General features: G+C 41.1%; 1 protein-coding gene across 1 annotated transcript in view; it reads right to left on the bottom strand.

Annotated features, from left to right (window-relative positions):
• Positions 1 to 5,696: 5,696 nt before the first annotated feature.
• The window catches only part of LOC122820832 (putative protein TPRXL), an 18,363-nt gene continuing 6,779 nt past the window's right edge, over positions 5,697 to 17,280 (bottom strand). Inside the window, exons 3-9 of the mRNA XM_044098461.1 lie at positions 14,138 to 14,173; positions 13,700 to 14,038; positions 13,375 to 13,620; positions 13,218 to 13,283; positions 12,989 to 13,143; positions 12,797 to 12,892; positions 5,697 to 6,292 (exon numbers count right to left, since the gene is read on the bottom strand). Coding sequence (XP_043954396.1) covers positions 6,287 to 6,292; positions 12,797 to 12,892; positions 12,989 to 13,143; positions 13,218 to 13,283; positions 13,375 to 13,620; positions 13,700 to 14,038; positions 14,138 to 14,173 — 944 coding nt within the window. The 3' untranslated portion in view covers positions 5,697 to 6,286. The remainder of the gene's footprint in view (positions 6,293 to 12,796; positions 12,893 to 12,988; positions 13,144 to 13,217; positions 13,284 to 13,374; positions 13,621 to 13,699; positions 14,039 to 14,137; positions 14,174 to 17,280) is intronic.

The following is a 17,280-nucleotide window of genomic DNA, read 5'->3' on the forward strand; positions in this document are numbered from 1 at the left end:
CAAGAAAGGTAATGGATGTTACATGAAACTGACACTTCTCAGCCTTGACAAAGAGCCGGTTTTCCAGCAACCTTTGGAGGACCAATCTGACATGCCGGCGGTGCTCATCCATGCTGTTGGAGAAGATAAGAATGTCGTCAAGATAGACAAAAACAAACACATTGAGATAGTCCCGAAGGACATCATTAACCAAATTCTGAAAGGTGGCGGGGGCATTGCAGAGGCCAAAGGGCATAACCAGATACTCAAAATGACCAAAATGGGTCTTGAATGCAGTCTTCCATTCATCGCCCTCTCGAATGCGAATGAGATGATAGGCGTTACGCAGATCGAGCTTGGAGAAGATGGAGGCTTGGTGAACAGGTTCAAAAACTGAGGACAATAAAGGGAGAGAATATTTGTTTTTTACGGTGATTTGATTAAGACCTCTATAATCAATACACGGCCGGAGAGAGTTATCCTTCTTAGATACGAAGAAGAATCCCGCGCCCAGGGGGGAAGATGAATGACGAATGAGACCAGCCTTAAGTGAGTCATTAATATACTGCTCCAGTGTTTCCCTTTCTTGTTTCGAGATGTTAAATAACCGGCTGGAAGGAAGTGGGGCTCCTGGAAGGAGGTCGATACAGCAGTCATAGGGACGATGTGGAGGGAGAGATTGGGCGAGATCTTTACTGAAAACCCGATGGAGATCATGGTATTCAGTGGGAATATTTGTGAGATCAGGTTCACCAATAGGCTGGGATTGCTCAGAGGGCAGGGCCGGTTTAGCAGATTGCAGGCATTGGTTTAGACAGTAAGGACTCCATGAGTCGATGCGAGCATCAGCCCAGTTAATGTGGGGGTTGTGCTTGCGGAGCCAGGGGAACCCAAGAACCAGAGGGGCATCCTTGGTAGGAAACACAAAACATTGAATGAGCTCCTGGTGGTTGCCCGAGACGTGGAGGGAAACTGGGTAGGTTTGATGGGTAATGTTGGCCATGGGACTGCCATCTAAGGCAGCCACCCGCAGGGGAGAAGGTAAGGCCTGGACCTGGATCTGATATTTCTCAACTAAAACAGGGTGGATGAGATTCTGCTCTGAACCGGAGTCTACCAAGGCTTGGAAGGAATAGGAATGCTGCTGAATGGTGAGAATAGCAGGAAGATTTAGCCGGAGGTAATTATTCTCTTTAGATTCGCCCGCCAGAACCCCCATACTTACTGGCGGGCCAGGGTGTTTGGGCGAATAGGACATGCTGAGATAAAATGTTGAGGAGAGCCACAGTAAAGACAACAGCCAGAGGCTAAACGGCGCTGCCGTTCCTCTGGGGTTAGCCGGGCTCGGCCTAACTGCATAGGCTCGGGTACATTCTGGATAGAAGGACTGGATGTGTCTGGGCTGGGAGAACCCCTTCTAATGGAGAACTGAGATGACTGGGAATTTGAGGATCGGGATCTAGTTCTAAGTCGATTATCAATCTTGATGGCCAGGTTAATTAATTCGTCCAGGGAGTCAGGTTCGTCTCGGCAAGCCAGCTCATCTTTTAATTTTTCATTCAGAGCATGTTGGAAGGCTCCTTTAAGAGCTGGTTCATTCCAACCTGCCGCTGTACCCAGAGTACGAAACTCAACGGCAAAATCGGCCACAGACTTATTTCCCTGCCTTAAATCCCAAATTCTTTTAGAGGCAACTTCTTCCCCAAGTTTGGGACAAAAAGTCTGTTTGAAGAGTTCTATGAAATCATCAAAGAGTAAAGAGCTGATGTTCTCTTCGTCCACTATGGTCTCCGCCCATCTAAGTGCTCGATCCTTTAACAGTCCTACAATAAAAGAAATCTTGCTGGCGTCATCCGGAAATGAGCGGGGAGAGCGGCGAAAGGCTAGAGAACATTGCAGTAGAAAACCCTTGCTTTTCCCCAGCTCACCTGAGTATTGTTCGGGAACGGGCATGATGACGTCACGAGGCAGCGGAGGAGCGGAGGAAGCCGAAGTAGGAGCAGGCGCAGGGGCTGGAACAGGAGCCGGAGCTGGGTTAGCGGGGGAAATCCTGTCCTGCAAAATCTGAATCTGATTTGTCATTTGGTGTAAGTGCTGGAGTATGGAGTTCTGCTGATGCAGCACGCCATTGATTGCGGCGTCGTGTCGGCCCAGGAGGACGCCCTGTTCAGACAGAGCGGTCCGTAGTTGTGCTGCAGAGTCCGATTGGCCAGATGGTTCTGTCATAATGCGATGTTTCTAGGACTCTAAGGCAAGCAACAACTACGGACACCCAAACAGTTTTAACGGATTTATTCAACAGTAGAAAGTGCAGGAGAGAGTGGCGGGGCGTCGATCTGCGACAGCAGGGAGGGGGACCGGATCAACGGAGGAACTGCAAAGGGGCGAGCGGTTAAGAGGGAAGAAATGAAGGGAATGTTGGGGGAAACCTGATGGTGACTTACAGTCTGCGGGTTGAGGTCAGCTGAGGAGGATACAGGGGGGTTCCAACTGTGGGTGTGGTGGTTTCCAGATAGGAGAGTTCCAGCAGGTAATTCAGGGCGGACAGGCAGCAGCTGAGTGGTGGGTGTGACGCACCCAGGCGCAAGGCCCAACAGAGCAGCTACAATCAGATTCCTCAGGTGAGTCTGGTTCTGAGCGAGTTCCGCGTGGATTCACTGGAGAGGAAGGAAGAGATGAAAATGAGTCAGGACAAAGAGTACACGAGGTATTCAGCACTGACAGCTGAGAGTACCACAATAGAAGCGGAACCATCTGGCATCTGATTCAGGGAAGCCGCTCCTCTTTAAGGACCTTGCAGATTGGTGGTGATGAATAGCAGCTGGATCCCATCAACCTGCCACCCTGTGAAGGAGAAGAAAACCACTCCCCTGCAGAACCCAACAGTATCTCCCAGTTTCTCCCAGTAGATGATCTTTAGCTTTCTGTTCATTCCTGGCTGGATTTTGGACTTTGTTGCCGACTTCTTTATTAAAATCATTTCTTCATTTCAACCTGGATCCTCAGTGTCTTTCTCACCACCTCACTCTGCAATTCATGACAAATATTTTAAACTTTTAAGAATAAAAAGCTCCAGTCATAGTGTAAGCACTGATCCCACTTGCATATTCAGTTTTCCTTCCGTTTTTGTTACATTTTATTAATTTCTCTCCTCATTGTAAATTTATTCAAACCCATGGGGGAACAACTAATTCTTAAACTGTTTTCCTTCATTAAATCAATCCACATTCCTTCAGACATAAAATAAATTATCAAAAACATCATTGAAGCACTAACCCTAAACCAAAATTACATTATAACTGCTGTTTTCATAGTTAAGTTAGAAATGGTCATTTAAACTCATACGTCCAGGTTTGTGAATCATTTTCACACATGAACATCTGAATGTTTTAACTCATGTTTAACATGAGCATATGATTATCATCCTTGTAATTTGACAACTGATCAAATGTTGCATGATGTAGATAAAAGTAATGTTCCTGAATTTAATACGTTTTTTAAATATATAAAGCTTAAAGCTACTCTGTTCTACTTAGCATTCTGACATTCTTTTGTTGTTTATTTTACACAAGAGTGATATTTTTCCTTGCTGTCATTTGCTTCCATCTCTATTAAAACTGTGGAAAAAAAGTGAGATTCTTTATGAGAAACTGAGAATGTTTCCACCTGCAGTACCAGAGTCAGCCAGCAGGGCGCACACCGTGACGCTACGATAGTTTTCTGTTTTATTTCTGAGCTTTTTGATTATTATCTGGCTGTTTGTGGAAGAATTAAACACATTAAATAAAATATAGATAATACTTTGTTTATTTCAATCCCATGAAGCAGCAGAATTATTGATTGATTATTGATCAGACATGATGTCTTTAACTCATGATGGTTGATGGTGAAAACATGAAGGACTCTTAAAGCTGCAGCTGGAGCTCAGAGGAACCAACTGGACCGGAACCAGTGAAATCCTTCAGTCTGATCCAAGCAGAGTCACTGGGAGAACTGGAGTCCAGATCCACTGGGACTGGTCAGATATCAATGATTGATAATCAATTTATGGGTTTTATGTGAATCAGACAGAAATCATCAACATGTGAGTTACAGCAAAACCTTTCAGCTTCAATCAGTGACATATAATCAGTTTAAACTGAACCAGGAGATCATCTGGGTTTTTGTTTCTATTGCTTTTCAGAATAAAGTTAAAATTATGAGAATAACTTTAAACTTTGATTTTATAAATAAAGATTATTTAAAAAAGCTGAAAAACCTCTGGATCATTTGAGTTATTTTTATTTCAAAGATCTGAAGTGTGAAAAAGGGAACAAAGCTGCTGTTTTCTGATGAATCTTCCTCTTCAGGTTCATGAACATCATGCTGATTTATTCTGACTGTGGTGATTAATATTCTGCATTTTGATTTTCAATCCAGCTGTGATTTATTCAGCTGTCAGAACAGAAAACATCAGCTGCAGACCGATAATCAGAGAAAACAGAAACAGGTGAAGGAACTGATTTACTGCATGTTGATGCAAAACCTGTTTTATTAAAGTAAAATATGTAAACTTGATCCTGAATCTGTTTCAGAGCCACATCATTTCCTCCTCACTGAGAAAATCTGCTGAAGGAAACAGAGAAAAAGTGAGTTCTGCTGCAGAAGTTAGATTCTTCTCTTGCCTTCAGCGAGCCGTAAACCTCCAGAGTCACGTTTTCCACAACCTGAGAAACTAACTTATTCACCACCAGGAGATCATCTGGGTTTCTGTTTCTTTAGCTTTTCAGAATAAACTGAAAATTATGAGAATAACCTTAAACTTTTATAAATAAAGATGATAAAAAAAAGCTGACAAACTTTTGGATCATTTGAGTTATTTTATTTCAAAGATATTTTTAGACAAAATAACAGAAAACAACCTGAAGGTGATGCTTTGGTTTCACACACTGAGGGATTTTCTGCAGTTTGAACAAATTTATTCTGAGGTTTTGGTTTCATTTTCTTCACTTGCTGTAAATAAGTTTCCACTGCTGAACCGCAGACAGACAGACAGACAGACAGACAGACAGACAGACAGACAGACAGACAGACAGACAGACGGACGGATGGAGAAACGTGCATGTTGGTGACGTGGTGCTCATAGTTGATGACGCCTCACCAAGAAACTTCTGGCCTCTTGGAAACATAAATTAAAGGATTCGTCCTTCAGGTCAAAGTGGAAACCAAGAGCAACGATCAGCCTGTGACAGAACCGGGTCTCCTTCAGGAACCTGAAGACGGAAACATTCAACTGTTTTGTTATGGACTTTATAAGATGGGAAACTATTTGAATAGTTTGTCTTTAAAAATAGTTTAGGCATCTTAGCTGAGAGTTTCACTGATTGTTCCAAAGACATTAACAATCAGCAGCTGGTGATTTAAAAGACTAAACTTTGTAAAGATTTTACTGGTTTGAGGTTGTTAACGTGTTACTGGTGATGTTGGTGGAGCTGAAAGGAAAGAAAGTTTCAGAGCAACAAGATGGAAGTGAAGCCAAACAGTCTTTGACCTCCGTCTCCTTCTGTCTTTAGTTTATTACCGACTCGTTGATAAGATGGTTTTTCTTCTGGTTTATGATCTTCATGTTTCATTCTTTAAAGATTTCAGTGCAAACAATCTATGAATATTACTTTATATATATATAAATATATATACAGTTAGAAATGATTTAATGCTATAAATGCACAAACACTGAATTTAATGTGAACTGCAGTTTATTGCATTATTAGATTAATTTCTAAGCATTTCTACATAAAAGCATTGAAAACATAAAGTTGATCTCTTTACTGTTTTTAGCTGCAGACAAACAGGATCATCATGTTTGTTAGCAACAAGCTGCAGAGCTGCAGGTTCAACAGGCTGAAGCTGCTGAGAAACAAAGGAGCTGCTGAGGTTTTAACATTCAGACATTTCAAATCCAAACAGTTTCTGAAAACATGAGACTGAACTCTGAGAATGAAACATGAAATACATTCATGAGGCCTTACAGAGAAAAACTCAAACATATTCAGATGGACAGGTGAACATTTTTCTGGACTTGATTTTATTCTTCTGCATGAATTTATTGTAAGAATCATAAATCAGATTCTTGTGAATGAACAACTTTCTAATGTTTCCAGTTTATTCCAGAAAGCTCTCTGAGTTATAGAACTGATGTTTTCTTCCTGTTGTCAGTGGATCCAGTTTCACATCAACAACATTTTCTGTCTCCAGGAGTTTCAGCATCAAAGTTTTTCTTCTTCTTCTGTCTTGGTGGCGTACAGAACAGTAGTGAAGCAGCGCCGCCTCAGAGCTGCAGAAGAAGAAAACATCAAATCACTGAAGCTCCATCATTTAGCTGCAGCTAAGCTAGCCTCTTTAGCACCACTGCTGCTAGCGTGGCTAATGCTAACTGACTAGCCTGAAGCTAACTGTTGCTGCTGGTAACAGATGTTGAACTATAAAATGACTCATTGTTAAAACTTCCTGTCAGTAGAAAAGTAATTATTCCATCAATATTGTAGAAATTATGGATCTGATCAGATGTTTCTGTCTCCATGTTCTCCTGAGATAATCTGGATTATCTCTGGCTAATCTGGATTCTCTCTGGTTAATCTGGATTATCTCTGGTTAATCTGGATTATCTCTGGATAATCTGGATTCTCTCTGGTTAATCTGGATTCTCTCTGGATAATCTGGATTATATCTGGTTAATCTGGATTCTCTCTGGTTAATCTGGATTATCTCTGGCTAATCTGGATTATCTCTGGTTAATCTGGATTATCTCTGGTTAATCTGGATTCTCTCTGGTTAATCTGGATTCTCTCTGGTTAATCTGGATTCTCTCTAGTTAATCTGGATTCTCTCTGGTTAATCTGGATTCTCTCTGGTTAATCTGGATTATCTCTGGTTAATCTGGATTCTCTCTGGATAATCTGGATTATATCTGGTTAATCTGGATTCTCTCTGGTTAATCTGGATTATCTCTGGCTAATCTGGATTATCTCTGGTTAATCTGGATTATCTCTGGTTAATCTGGATTCTCTCTGGTTAATCTGGATTCTCTCTGGTTAATCTGGATTCTCTCTAGTTAATCTGGATTCTCTCTGGTTAATCTGGATTATCTCTGGTTAATCTGGATTCTCTCTGGTTAATCTGGATTCTCTCTAGTTAATCTGGATTCTCTCTGGTTAATCTGGATTCTCTCTGGTTAATCTGGATTCTATCTGGTTAATCTGGATTCTCTCTGGTTAATCTGGATTATCTCTGGCTAATCTGGATTATCTCTGGTTAATCTGGATTATCTCTGGTTAATCTGGATTCTCTCTAGTTAATCTGGATTCTCTCTGGTTAATCTGGATTCTCTCTGGTTAATCTGGATTCTCTCTAGTTAATCTGGATTCTCTCTAGTTAATCTGGATTATCTCTAGTTAATCTGGATTATCTCTGGTTAATCTGGATTCTCTCTAGTTAATCTGGATTATCTCTGGTTAATCTGGATTCTCTCTGGTTAATCTGGATTCTCTCTAGTTAATCTGGATTCTCTCTGGTTAATCTGGATTATCTCTGGTTAATCTGGATTCTCTCTAGTTAATCTGGATTCTCTCTGGTTAATCTGGATTATCTCTGGTTAATCTGGATTATCTCTGGTTAATCTGGGTTCCTCCATCAGATATCAATGTTACATTAATCTGATTCTGTCAGGATTGACTCTGGATGTTTTCATGTTTGTCCAGTGAAGAACCACAGAGAAAATGTTGAGTTTATTTTGGTCTGTTTCACAAAAGTCGGACTGAGAAATCCAGGATGAGAGATAAAGCCGGGTTTAGCGCCATCAGTTGATCCTGACTTGATCCATTTGGACCAAACCAAGCTGAGGAGCTGCAGCCATGTTGAGTCAGACTGAAGTCATTCAGGTAAATCAACAGATTTCTACAAGTGACCAATGAGATCCATGAGGTTCAGTGATGCTACTAGAGAAATACGCCAAACCTCCCACCAAACAAACATCTTTTGATTGAGGATTAGTAGGAACTGAAGCAGATTAAACTAAAGAAAGAAACTGAGGCTACAACAGAAAACAATAGCAGGAATATTGAATTTATAATTAGCCCAAAATAAACATTTACAAACCATTCCTAACTAAAATAATATAATCCCTGTCATTTGTTCAATGAGCAACTTTAACCTTATAAATGGACATTATGATATATAATGTGTTAATCTGACAGAGCATTCATTCATTCATTCATTCATTCATTCATGTGACTGTTTTTGTTCCACATCTTATCAATATTTATACAGAATAAACATGACAACAGGTCAAGATTAAATTAAATTAAATTAGAGATATTAGGTTCACCTTCAATCAAACTTTATGACAGATTATGAAAATGAAAATAGGGGCTGGAGTTTTGGAGGTTTATATGTTAATGAATTTCTCTCCTCTCATCACAGCAGGTGGTAGCTATTGATGTCATGAGATAGAACAGATGTTAATGATGTTAATGACTTATTGTGATTCTTTAACTGCCCTGTACCTCTTGGTGAGTCTGAAAGACGCCCCCTGCTGTTCATTCACTGGATAAACAATCTGCTCTCTTTCCCCCCATTCTTTGTTCTTGCTCTAAAAGATGGCTGTTTTTATTTTGATGATCGTTGCACAAATTCAAATATATGCAACATATCAACCAACAATTCAGTGAATCTGAGTTCTTTTTTCTTAAATCCCCTCATGGAGACTTACTAACATCTCCTGACAACCAGCCCAACTTATAACAACATTGACTAAGTTTGCTATTGGTCCACTTTACCTAAGAAACAAAAAGAATATACTGACTACACAACCATGCTCCAAGAGTTGCTCACAGTATTTTGTTCTGAACCCATGTTGTAGTTTCTAGCTTCGCCACCAGGTGGCACGGCCGTTTGTAGGTCATATTTCCTTTTCATTTCATTGTTTGAGAAGCCGTGCAGGTCAGCGGACGTGGTGTTGGAGGGTGGTTTTGTGATTTCGTTCGAGTGTGCGTCCATTTGAGTGGTAGGTTGCAGTATATTTATGTTTGAGTGGCTTTATGTTGGTATTTTAGTACTTTGAACATTTTCTGTTAGATTTTCTTTTAGAATAAGCGAAGGCTAGGCTAAGCTAATTTCTTTTCTAAAATGGTAAACCATATTATGTTTAGTTGCTTTCCTTTGCTTTATTTAACTTTAATAGTAATGAAACAGACAGATACAGATGATTATAATATGTTTGTAAATGAGTATCTGTATTCATGGTGGATTGTAATTTGTATTTATTCATTTTCTTTGTAGAACCACACACACACCAACAAACTTCAGTCCACACACATCCAGTCTGTAAACCAGTTGTAACCTGCTGATTAAAGAGTCAAACCATCACATGACTTCATTATTGGCTAGGGGTCATCTGGGCATCTAATCGGTGCACATTCTGAAAACACCATTTTTATTCCGAACCCCAGATGTGTAAACAACATAATAACAAATTGGTCCTTCGAGCCGGAGCGAGGTGAGTGATTATGGATTATGACCCTGAGCGAGCAGGTGCATGTGAACGGAGGGCTGTGCGACCACCAGGATGGATGGCTGATTATGATGGATATGCACTGCCGTCAAACACTACACTGCCACAGCATCAGACTAGAGAGGGATACGCCGAGATGACGCCCTTCACCCAGACTTCTGGTTTTGCTGGAGCTGTCGGACAGATGCCAGTGTTACCCAGCATCCCACATGAGTTCATGACCATTGTGCAGCAACTGCAAGAGGATAATAATCGACTTCAGCTGATGGTTAAAGATATGAGGAGGCAGATGGATCGTAATGTTGGCAAGGTGAGATCAACTAGCTTACAATTTGCACAGCAGCCAGATAGATACATTTCAGCTGATGACACCTGGCTCTCCACACGTCAAACTATGCAACCCTCTTCCCTGCAGCAAGAGCAGCTCAATGTATCGTCTACACAGAATGTAGCAGAGGAGAGGCCTGTACCACCACCTCCAATCTCCTTTCTGGGTGACTATCCAGATATTCAGGAAGTACAGTTGGCTCCACCCCCTCCACCTCCACCAGCCATTGTACAAGAGCTTAGCCAACGTTTACAAGAGCTACATGTACGACAACAAACTGCAGCTGCAGCCAGCAGAGATCCTGACTTTCAACCCCGAGTGCCACAGTCCACCCCCTTATCTCAACCACAAGTTGGACTCCAAAATGCCCTCCCCCAACCAAACATTGGATCTCACAACGGCCATAGCTACAAGGGAGAAGATTTACAGGGGCCCATTGCCATCAATACCAGAGTTCACAAAGGATAATCCCAGGCAATTTGCCGGATTAAGACTTGCCCTTGATAATATTCTCCCGGCCGATGCAACATAGAGGTTCAAATATCAGCTGCTATGTGACCACCTTAAATTTGAAGAAGCTCTTTTAACTGCTGACTCATACAGTAATTCAACCCGCCCCTACTGATACGATGGCTTCACTCACTAAACCTTATGGCCAGCCTCACCAACTGTTACTTCAGGGAATAGCAGAGTTTATGGATGAGCCCAATATTCACACAAGTGAAACAACAGGATTCAGGAGAAACATTTTCATAGTATAGTTCAATCATTCTGTTCAGGATCCCTGAAAAGGAGAAATTACCTGTTAGTGAAGATAATATTTTTGATTGCTTTGAGTTTGATGATATTTTCCATAATCTGACTGATATGATCTTTTTTAACAATATGGATGTTTAGCATTGATCATTTCTAAGCTTTAGCATTGGAACCTTATCAGCAGCTAGAAGTGAACTGTATTAGTTAGTGAACATTAGTGAACAGTTGCATCATTAGGACCAAGGAGCAAAAGCTGCAGATCATTTTAAAGGTAACAAAATAATTCATCATGTTGGGAGCAACTCTTGGAGCCTGGTTGTGTAGTCAGTATGTTCTTTTAGTTTCTTAGGTAAAGTGGACCAATAGCAAACTTAATCAATATTTCATTACACTTTGGACTCTCTAAAATCAACCACACTACCTCTATTCAGCACCAGGGGGCGCTGGAGGTTCTGAACATGTTAGAACCGCCCTGAAGGAAAAGGCTGTGAAAGCAGAAAACATGGCGGTCTGCGACACGTTTCCACCAGTAACCAGTAAACACTGGCCACCTTCACTGGCCGCCTGCAACCCGCCCACCACATGAACAGGAATTATTTTTATCACCAGCCGTTTTTCTCTCCTTATTTGGAGTCTTTTCAGACCCAAGCGGTCCAGTCAAAGTCCCAGAAGCTCTGATCTGAGAACAGAAGCAGAAGTGGTTGGTGGTTTGCATCGTCACTGCATGACATCCATCCATTTTCTTAAACCCTTGTCCCTAATGGGGTCAGTAGGTGCTGGTGCCTCTTCAGCTAAAGTTCCAGATGAGAGGCAGGGTCACCCTGGACAGATCGCCAGTCTGTCGCAGGGCAACACAGAGACAGACAGGACAAACAATCATGCACACACACACCCCCACATGCATACACACACATGTTTGCTCAACTATCTTTGCGGAGACTTTCCATTGACTTCTATTAATTTCTACAGTGTAAACCTTACCCTTATCTTTATCCTAACCCTAACCAAAACTCAATTCACACCTCAGTTCTAAATCTGACCCCTGACCCATAAACAGCGTTTTCCCTTGTGGGGACCAGGCTTCAGTCCCCATAAGGAGCAGTGTGTCCCCACAACGTAGTGTCAGGAAAATGGTCCCATAAAGTATTAGAAACAAACACACTCACACACACACACACACGCACGCACACACACACACACACACACACACACACACACACACACACACACACACACACCTAGGGAGAATTTGGAGAGACCAATTTACATGTTTTTGGACTGAGAGGAAGCCGGAGTACCCAGAGAGAACCCACACATGCATAAGGAGAACATGCAGACTCTGTGCAGAAAAACCCTGAGCCCTGCAGCATGACGTGTTCCTGTGAAGTCAACTTAATCTCTACTTTATTAGATTTGTTATAAAACTTGTTCAATCAAAACTTCAGAACCAAAAACAAGAAACTGTGAAAAGTTGAGAAGTTTAGAGCAGAAAATGAAGCAAGAATTAAAGCAGCTCTAAAAATGAGACTTTTTTACTGAATAAAAGGCAGTAATAATATAAAACACATTTATGAATTACTTCCTCAATTTAGTCGTCATCTCTAGTGTTGCCTGGTTGTTGGTTTTTGTTTAACATGAATGTAATTGTTTTCAGGTGAATCTGTTGAATCTGTCCATCATGGCGGTTCAGGGTCAGACAGGAAACTTTAACAACTTTTTCTGTTTGATTTCTGGTAACCTGTCAGAAGTTCAGCTTCCTGCTGACGTCGGCTGGTTTCTGATCTTTTCTCTGCTTCTGGTTTCTGGTTATTTATTGTGATCCTAAGTTTAGAAACTGATAGTTTCTGTTCCTGTGATGAAATGAGACTTCAGGCTGATGGAGACCAGAAGCTGATCAGTTCCTCTGCTCAGTTTAAACATGTCAACATTAATAGATTTTTATTCATTATTTGGTTATTAGCTGCTGACAGGAGATAAAACCTGATGCTGTTTATGTAGACAGATATATTAAATGCATGAACATCTGTAAAATAATCCCCATTTGAGTTTTGAATTAATTATTATTGTTTCTTCAGACTATAAAAAATAACATGAACTGAATCTAAAATGGAGGAAATCCTCATTAGGAAACATTTTCTGATCAATCTGAAAATCTAACAGAAACAAAAACACATGAACATCATCACCATTTCCTGTTCCTGGTTTGGTTTTCTTCTGTTTACTCTGAAACGTCCTGATGTTTCTGGAAGTGATGTCATCCTCTCCTCTTCCTCCTTCATCACCTGAAATGAATCCAAAGTTACCAGGAAGTTTTTCAGGAAGATCTGAAAAGATTCAATGAATGAAATCAAGAGATTTAACCAAGAGGTTTGTCTCACCTTTGGTTTTCTGTACAAATATGCAACCAGTTCAACCAGTAAAAGCAGGAAAACCAAAACACAAAGAGATGCACTGGGAAGCAGCACTAGGAGAGAGACGGAGGAAGAACCTGGACCAGGTGGGACTGTAGAGTCAGAGATGTTGGTGGGTTTCTCTAGAAAGAAGAAGCTGCTAAATAACCGTCTGCAGTAAACATCAAGACTCAGAGCTGAAGGAGAAGCTGCTCACCTGAGGAAGAGGAGGAGGAGGAAGGTGGAGTGGTGGAGGAAGGTGGAGAGGTGGTTGGAGGTTTCTCTAGAATAAAGAGGTTTGATTAAATATATCACTAGATTGTGGATTCTCAGACATTATCAATGAGATTCACTGTTAGAGGATGACCTCTGACCTTTGACAGAGATCCTGCTGGATGGAGACTCTCCATGACCTGTGAAGTTACATTTATAGAGGCCTTCATCAGAGCTGGAAACATGGAGGAGGGTCATGTGACCTGATGATCCATCACCAATGAAGGAGCCATCTTTATAGAAAGCAGCTGGGAGGTTGTGGGTTGGATTCCTTGCTCTGCAGCTCAGAGTGACGTCATCTCCCTCCATCACAGGGAGGACAGGACTCTGCAGGATCACTGATCCACCTCAACACAGAGACAAACTACAGCATTTCATCCATTTCCACACAGCTTCAGCAACACTAACTCCACAGTCTGATCTTACCAGAGACAGAGAGCTGGATGCTGCTGCTGCTGCTGCTGCTGCTGCTGCTGCTGCTGCTGCTGCTGCTGCTGCTGCTGCTGCTGCTGCTGCTGCTGCTGGAGGATCCAGACCTGGACTCACACCAGTACACACCAGAGTCATGTGGGACAAGATTGTTTATGTTACATGAAGATCCAACTGCTGTTCCCCATCCTTTACAGTCAGCTCTGGTTCCTTTGCTTGTGTTTCTCCTCACAGTCCATCCATCAGATCTGTTTTCATCCTCACAGATCAGAGTCACTGATTCATATTGAAAAAACTGAGAGCTGCTGGGATTCACAGTCAGATGAACTGGGAGAACTGGGATGAAGAACACATCTGTTATTCCAGCAGTTCTTTTCCTTTTTAGAAAATTCATCTAAAAAATATTTAAAATATGTTAAATGAAATATTACAAACCTTGACCTGATGTCCAGAACAGCAGTGAGATCAGAACTGAAATTAAATGAAAGTTTTTGTTATTTTAGAATAAAACTTTCTAAAAGGTTTTTAGAAAGCTTTAATCCATTCATCCATTTTCTATTCCCCTTCGTCCCTAATGGGGTCAGGAGGGTTGCTGGTTCCTCTCCAGCTGCGTTCTGGGCAAGAGGCGGGGTCACCTGGACAGGTCACCAGTCTGTCACAGGACACACAGGACACACAACCATTCACACACACACCTTTAGAGAGACCAATTAACCTGACAGTCATGTTTTTCTCAGCTGAATTCATTAAATAAAATATAATAACATTGTTATTCTCTATAAATGATGCTACAGGTTTAGATCTATGGTCTGTTACAATTAAACCATTTCTAGGGGCCCTGGATGTCTGGAGGCCCCTGAGTGTCTGGAGGCCCCTGAATGTCTGGAGGCCCCTGAGTGTCTGGATGCCCCTGAATGTCTGGAGGCCCCTGAATGTCTGGAGGCCCCTGAATGTCTGGAGGCCCCTGAATGTCTGGAGGCCCCTGAATGTCTGGAGGCCCCTGAGTGTCTGGAGGCCCCTGAGTGTCTGGAGGCCCCTGAATGTCTGGAGGCCCCTGAATGTCTGGAGGCCCCTGATTGGCCCCTACCAGCAGCTACTGAGTTTTCTTTGCATTTATATCTCAGTCTAATAATTCTAGATCTAGACATGTTAACATCAAAATATTATATAGAGTTAACCCTTTGAGCTGTTTGGATCTATAAATCAGCAAGTTTTCTTATTTCATAACTTGATGACCTTTGACCTTCTCTCCTCTGGTCTGTTTAACAGCTTCAGTCTCAGATCAGCTCAGCAGCAGAAACAGAAACTTTATACCTGTTGGGGAAAATATAAACTAGATTTGCTTTGCATTTCCCCTCATGAAGGCAGTGATACAGTCGGATCAATCAGATTATTGATTATTATGGGTTGTTGTCACTAAACTAAGAATCTTCAGACGTGGTTGGTTTGAGAGAAAACATTTTTTCAGAATGTGTATGTTTGATATGGGCCTCATGGTATCATAAAAGAGTGGGGCATCCAAGAACTAGAAATTAAAATAGATCTAATAAAATAGATCTTATCTATCAGTTGGCTCCTGAACAAGTTTGGTACCACTTGTGATTAGTGGAGTAACTTTCTCTCAGTTGCTACTGAGTATAGGAGATTACCAAATCAAAATAATTGTTTGGATTTTAAATTGTTGCTGTGCAGCAAGAGGGGTTTGCACAGCTGTGTGCATATTTATATTTCAAGCTTACAAAGTTAGGCATCGTGATTAATTGTGATTAATCAGCCAGTGGCAGATTCTGCTATGGGCAACACGCCCAGGGCGGCATCTTATGGGGGTGACAAGACTGACCCTTCACCTCTCTCACCGCCCCAGATACTCCAATTGTCTGTCTCACTGTAACTTCCATCCTGCTGTCCAAAGACTGATGGGTGGAAGACATAGTGAGATATTTCCATCTCACTGTATCTGCCAACCTCAGGTCTACAGGTGGAGGTACAGAGAGTCTCTGTCTGCAAACATATAGAGACATCAGAATGTATCTGTCGACGGAAATGTCTCTGTGTACCTGAGTATTAAGATAAAATTAAAACTAATGTCACTGAACATTGTTATTTTTCAGGAAACAGCATCAAGGGCCCAAGCAGGTCCAGCAGCTCCTTCTGGCACCTGGAGTTTTTTTTCACAGGTGAAAACTATGAGAAATATTTCAGTAATGCCTATTTGGCATTACATATTTGGTATTTCACAGGCATCTGATCTGAAAATGTAAAAACAAAAGGGTCATTTTAAACCGTCTCCCGTCTGTTTCTAGGGATTCATTGGCCTCAACCCAGAACGAAGAACAAGAGCTGCAAACGGAAAACTGACAGAAACTAACAGGACTGTTCGTGCTGTGGTGGCGTGGGGGGACAGCGCGCCCCACGTTTGGAGGCCTTGAGTCCTCGACGCGGCTGCCGCGGGTTCGATTCCTGGACCCGACAATATTTGCTGCATGTCTTCCCTCTTTCCTGTCATATAAGGGACACTAGAGCCCACTACAGACCCCCGGAGGGGTACAATAAAAAACCCCTCTAATGCAGAACACAGCAGTGAACCCGTGTGTCTCCATTCTCCTCCTTCATGGACCAGTGGAACTTTTAAAATGGTAAAATTACACATTTACACACAATCAGTTCTCCTCCATCTCTGTCCATGTCTGATTTGTGGAGAAGTTGAGGACTGAGACCGACCCAGACTCCTCCATGTTGGTTTTGTTTGGCTCTTCATTACGTCTTAAACTGGCCCAAATGTTTCAGATGTACTGTTGGGGTTCCAATCAAGTTTGGAAAAATATGGAACTTCAATATTTGACATTACTGGATCCCTTCCTTCCTTCGAAGGAAGAAAACTACATTTTGAATTTTGACTGCAAGTTTTACATGAAAAGCAGGTAAAACTTTGTTTTTATGACTTTGACATTTGTGCAGTTTGGTTTTAGTAAATATTATTTTATTGATTGTATTCAATGTCATATTATCATGATTGTATCAGTTATGTTATTTTTCACTTTGGTTGCAATACTTTGACTTCTATGTAATAAGCAAATATTATATTTACTTTTGCTTCAGTTTGTCAGTTTGACAATGACAACAAAATAAAGTGATTTTAAAACATATGTTTGTTTTATTTAATTGGAAAAATACATTTTATTTTGCGAGTTTGGTAAATTATGTTGCAAATTCACATTTAAACTTTTAATATAGCAAAGTTTGCAGTTTCATGAACTACTGTAAAATGACAAGTTTTTGTAATTCTATTACAGGACTAATGAAATTTTATTATGATAAACGTGATGAAATGACAGTAAACATGTTATATAATTACTGTGCTATTTTAAAGAAATGACAGTATTTACCATTTTAGCTCTAAAAACTCAACTTTCCCTGCCTGCATATGATAGTTTTTATCAAGTGGGTTAAAGTTCAATAATCTTTAACTTGCTGTTTCTGTGTTGACAGAGAAATGGCTCTAACTCTGCACCAGTCTGCAACATTTCTGCTTATTTCCACTCATATTAATATCAGTTATTAAACATTATTTCTGTACT

Source organism: Gambusia affinis, linkage group LG18 (assembly GCF_019740435.1).
Source record: "Gambusia affinis linkage group LG18, SWU_Gaff_1.0, whole genome shotgun sequence".
NCBI lineage: Eukaryota > Metazoa > Chordata > Actinopteri > Cyprinodontiformes > Poeciliidae > Gambusia > Gambusia affinis.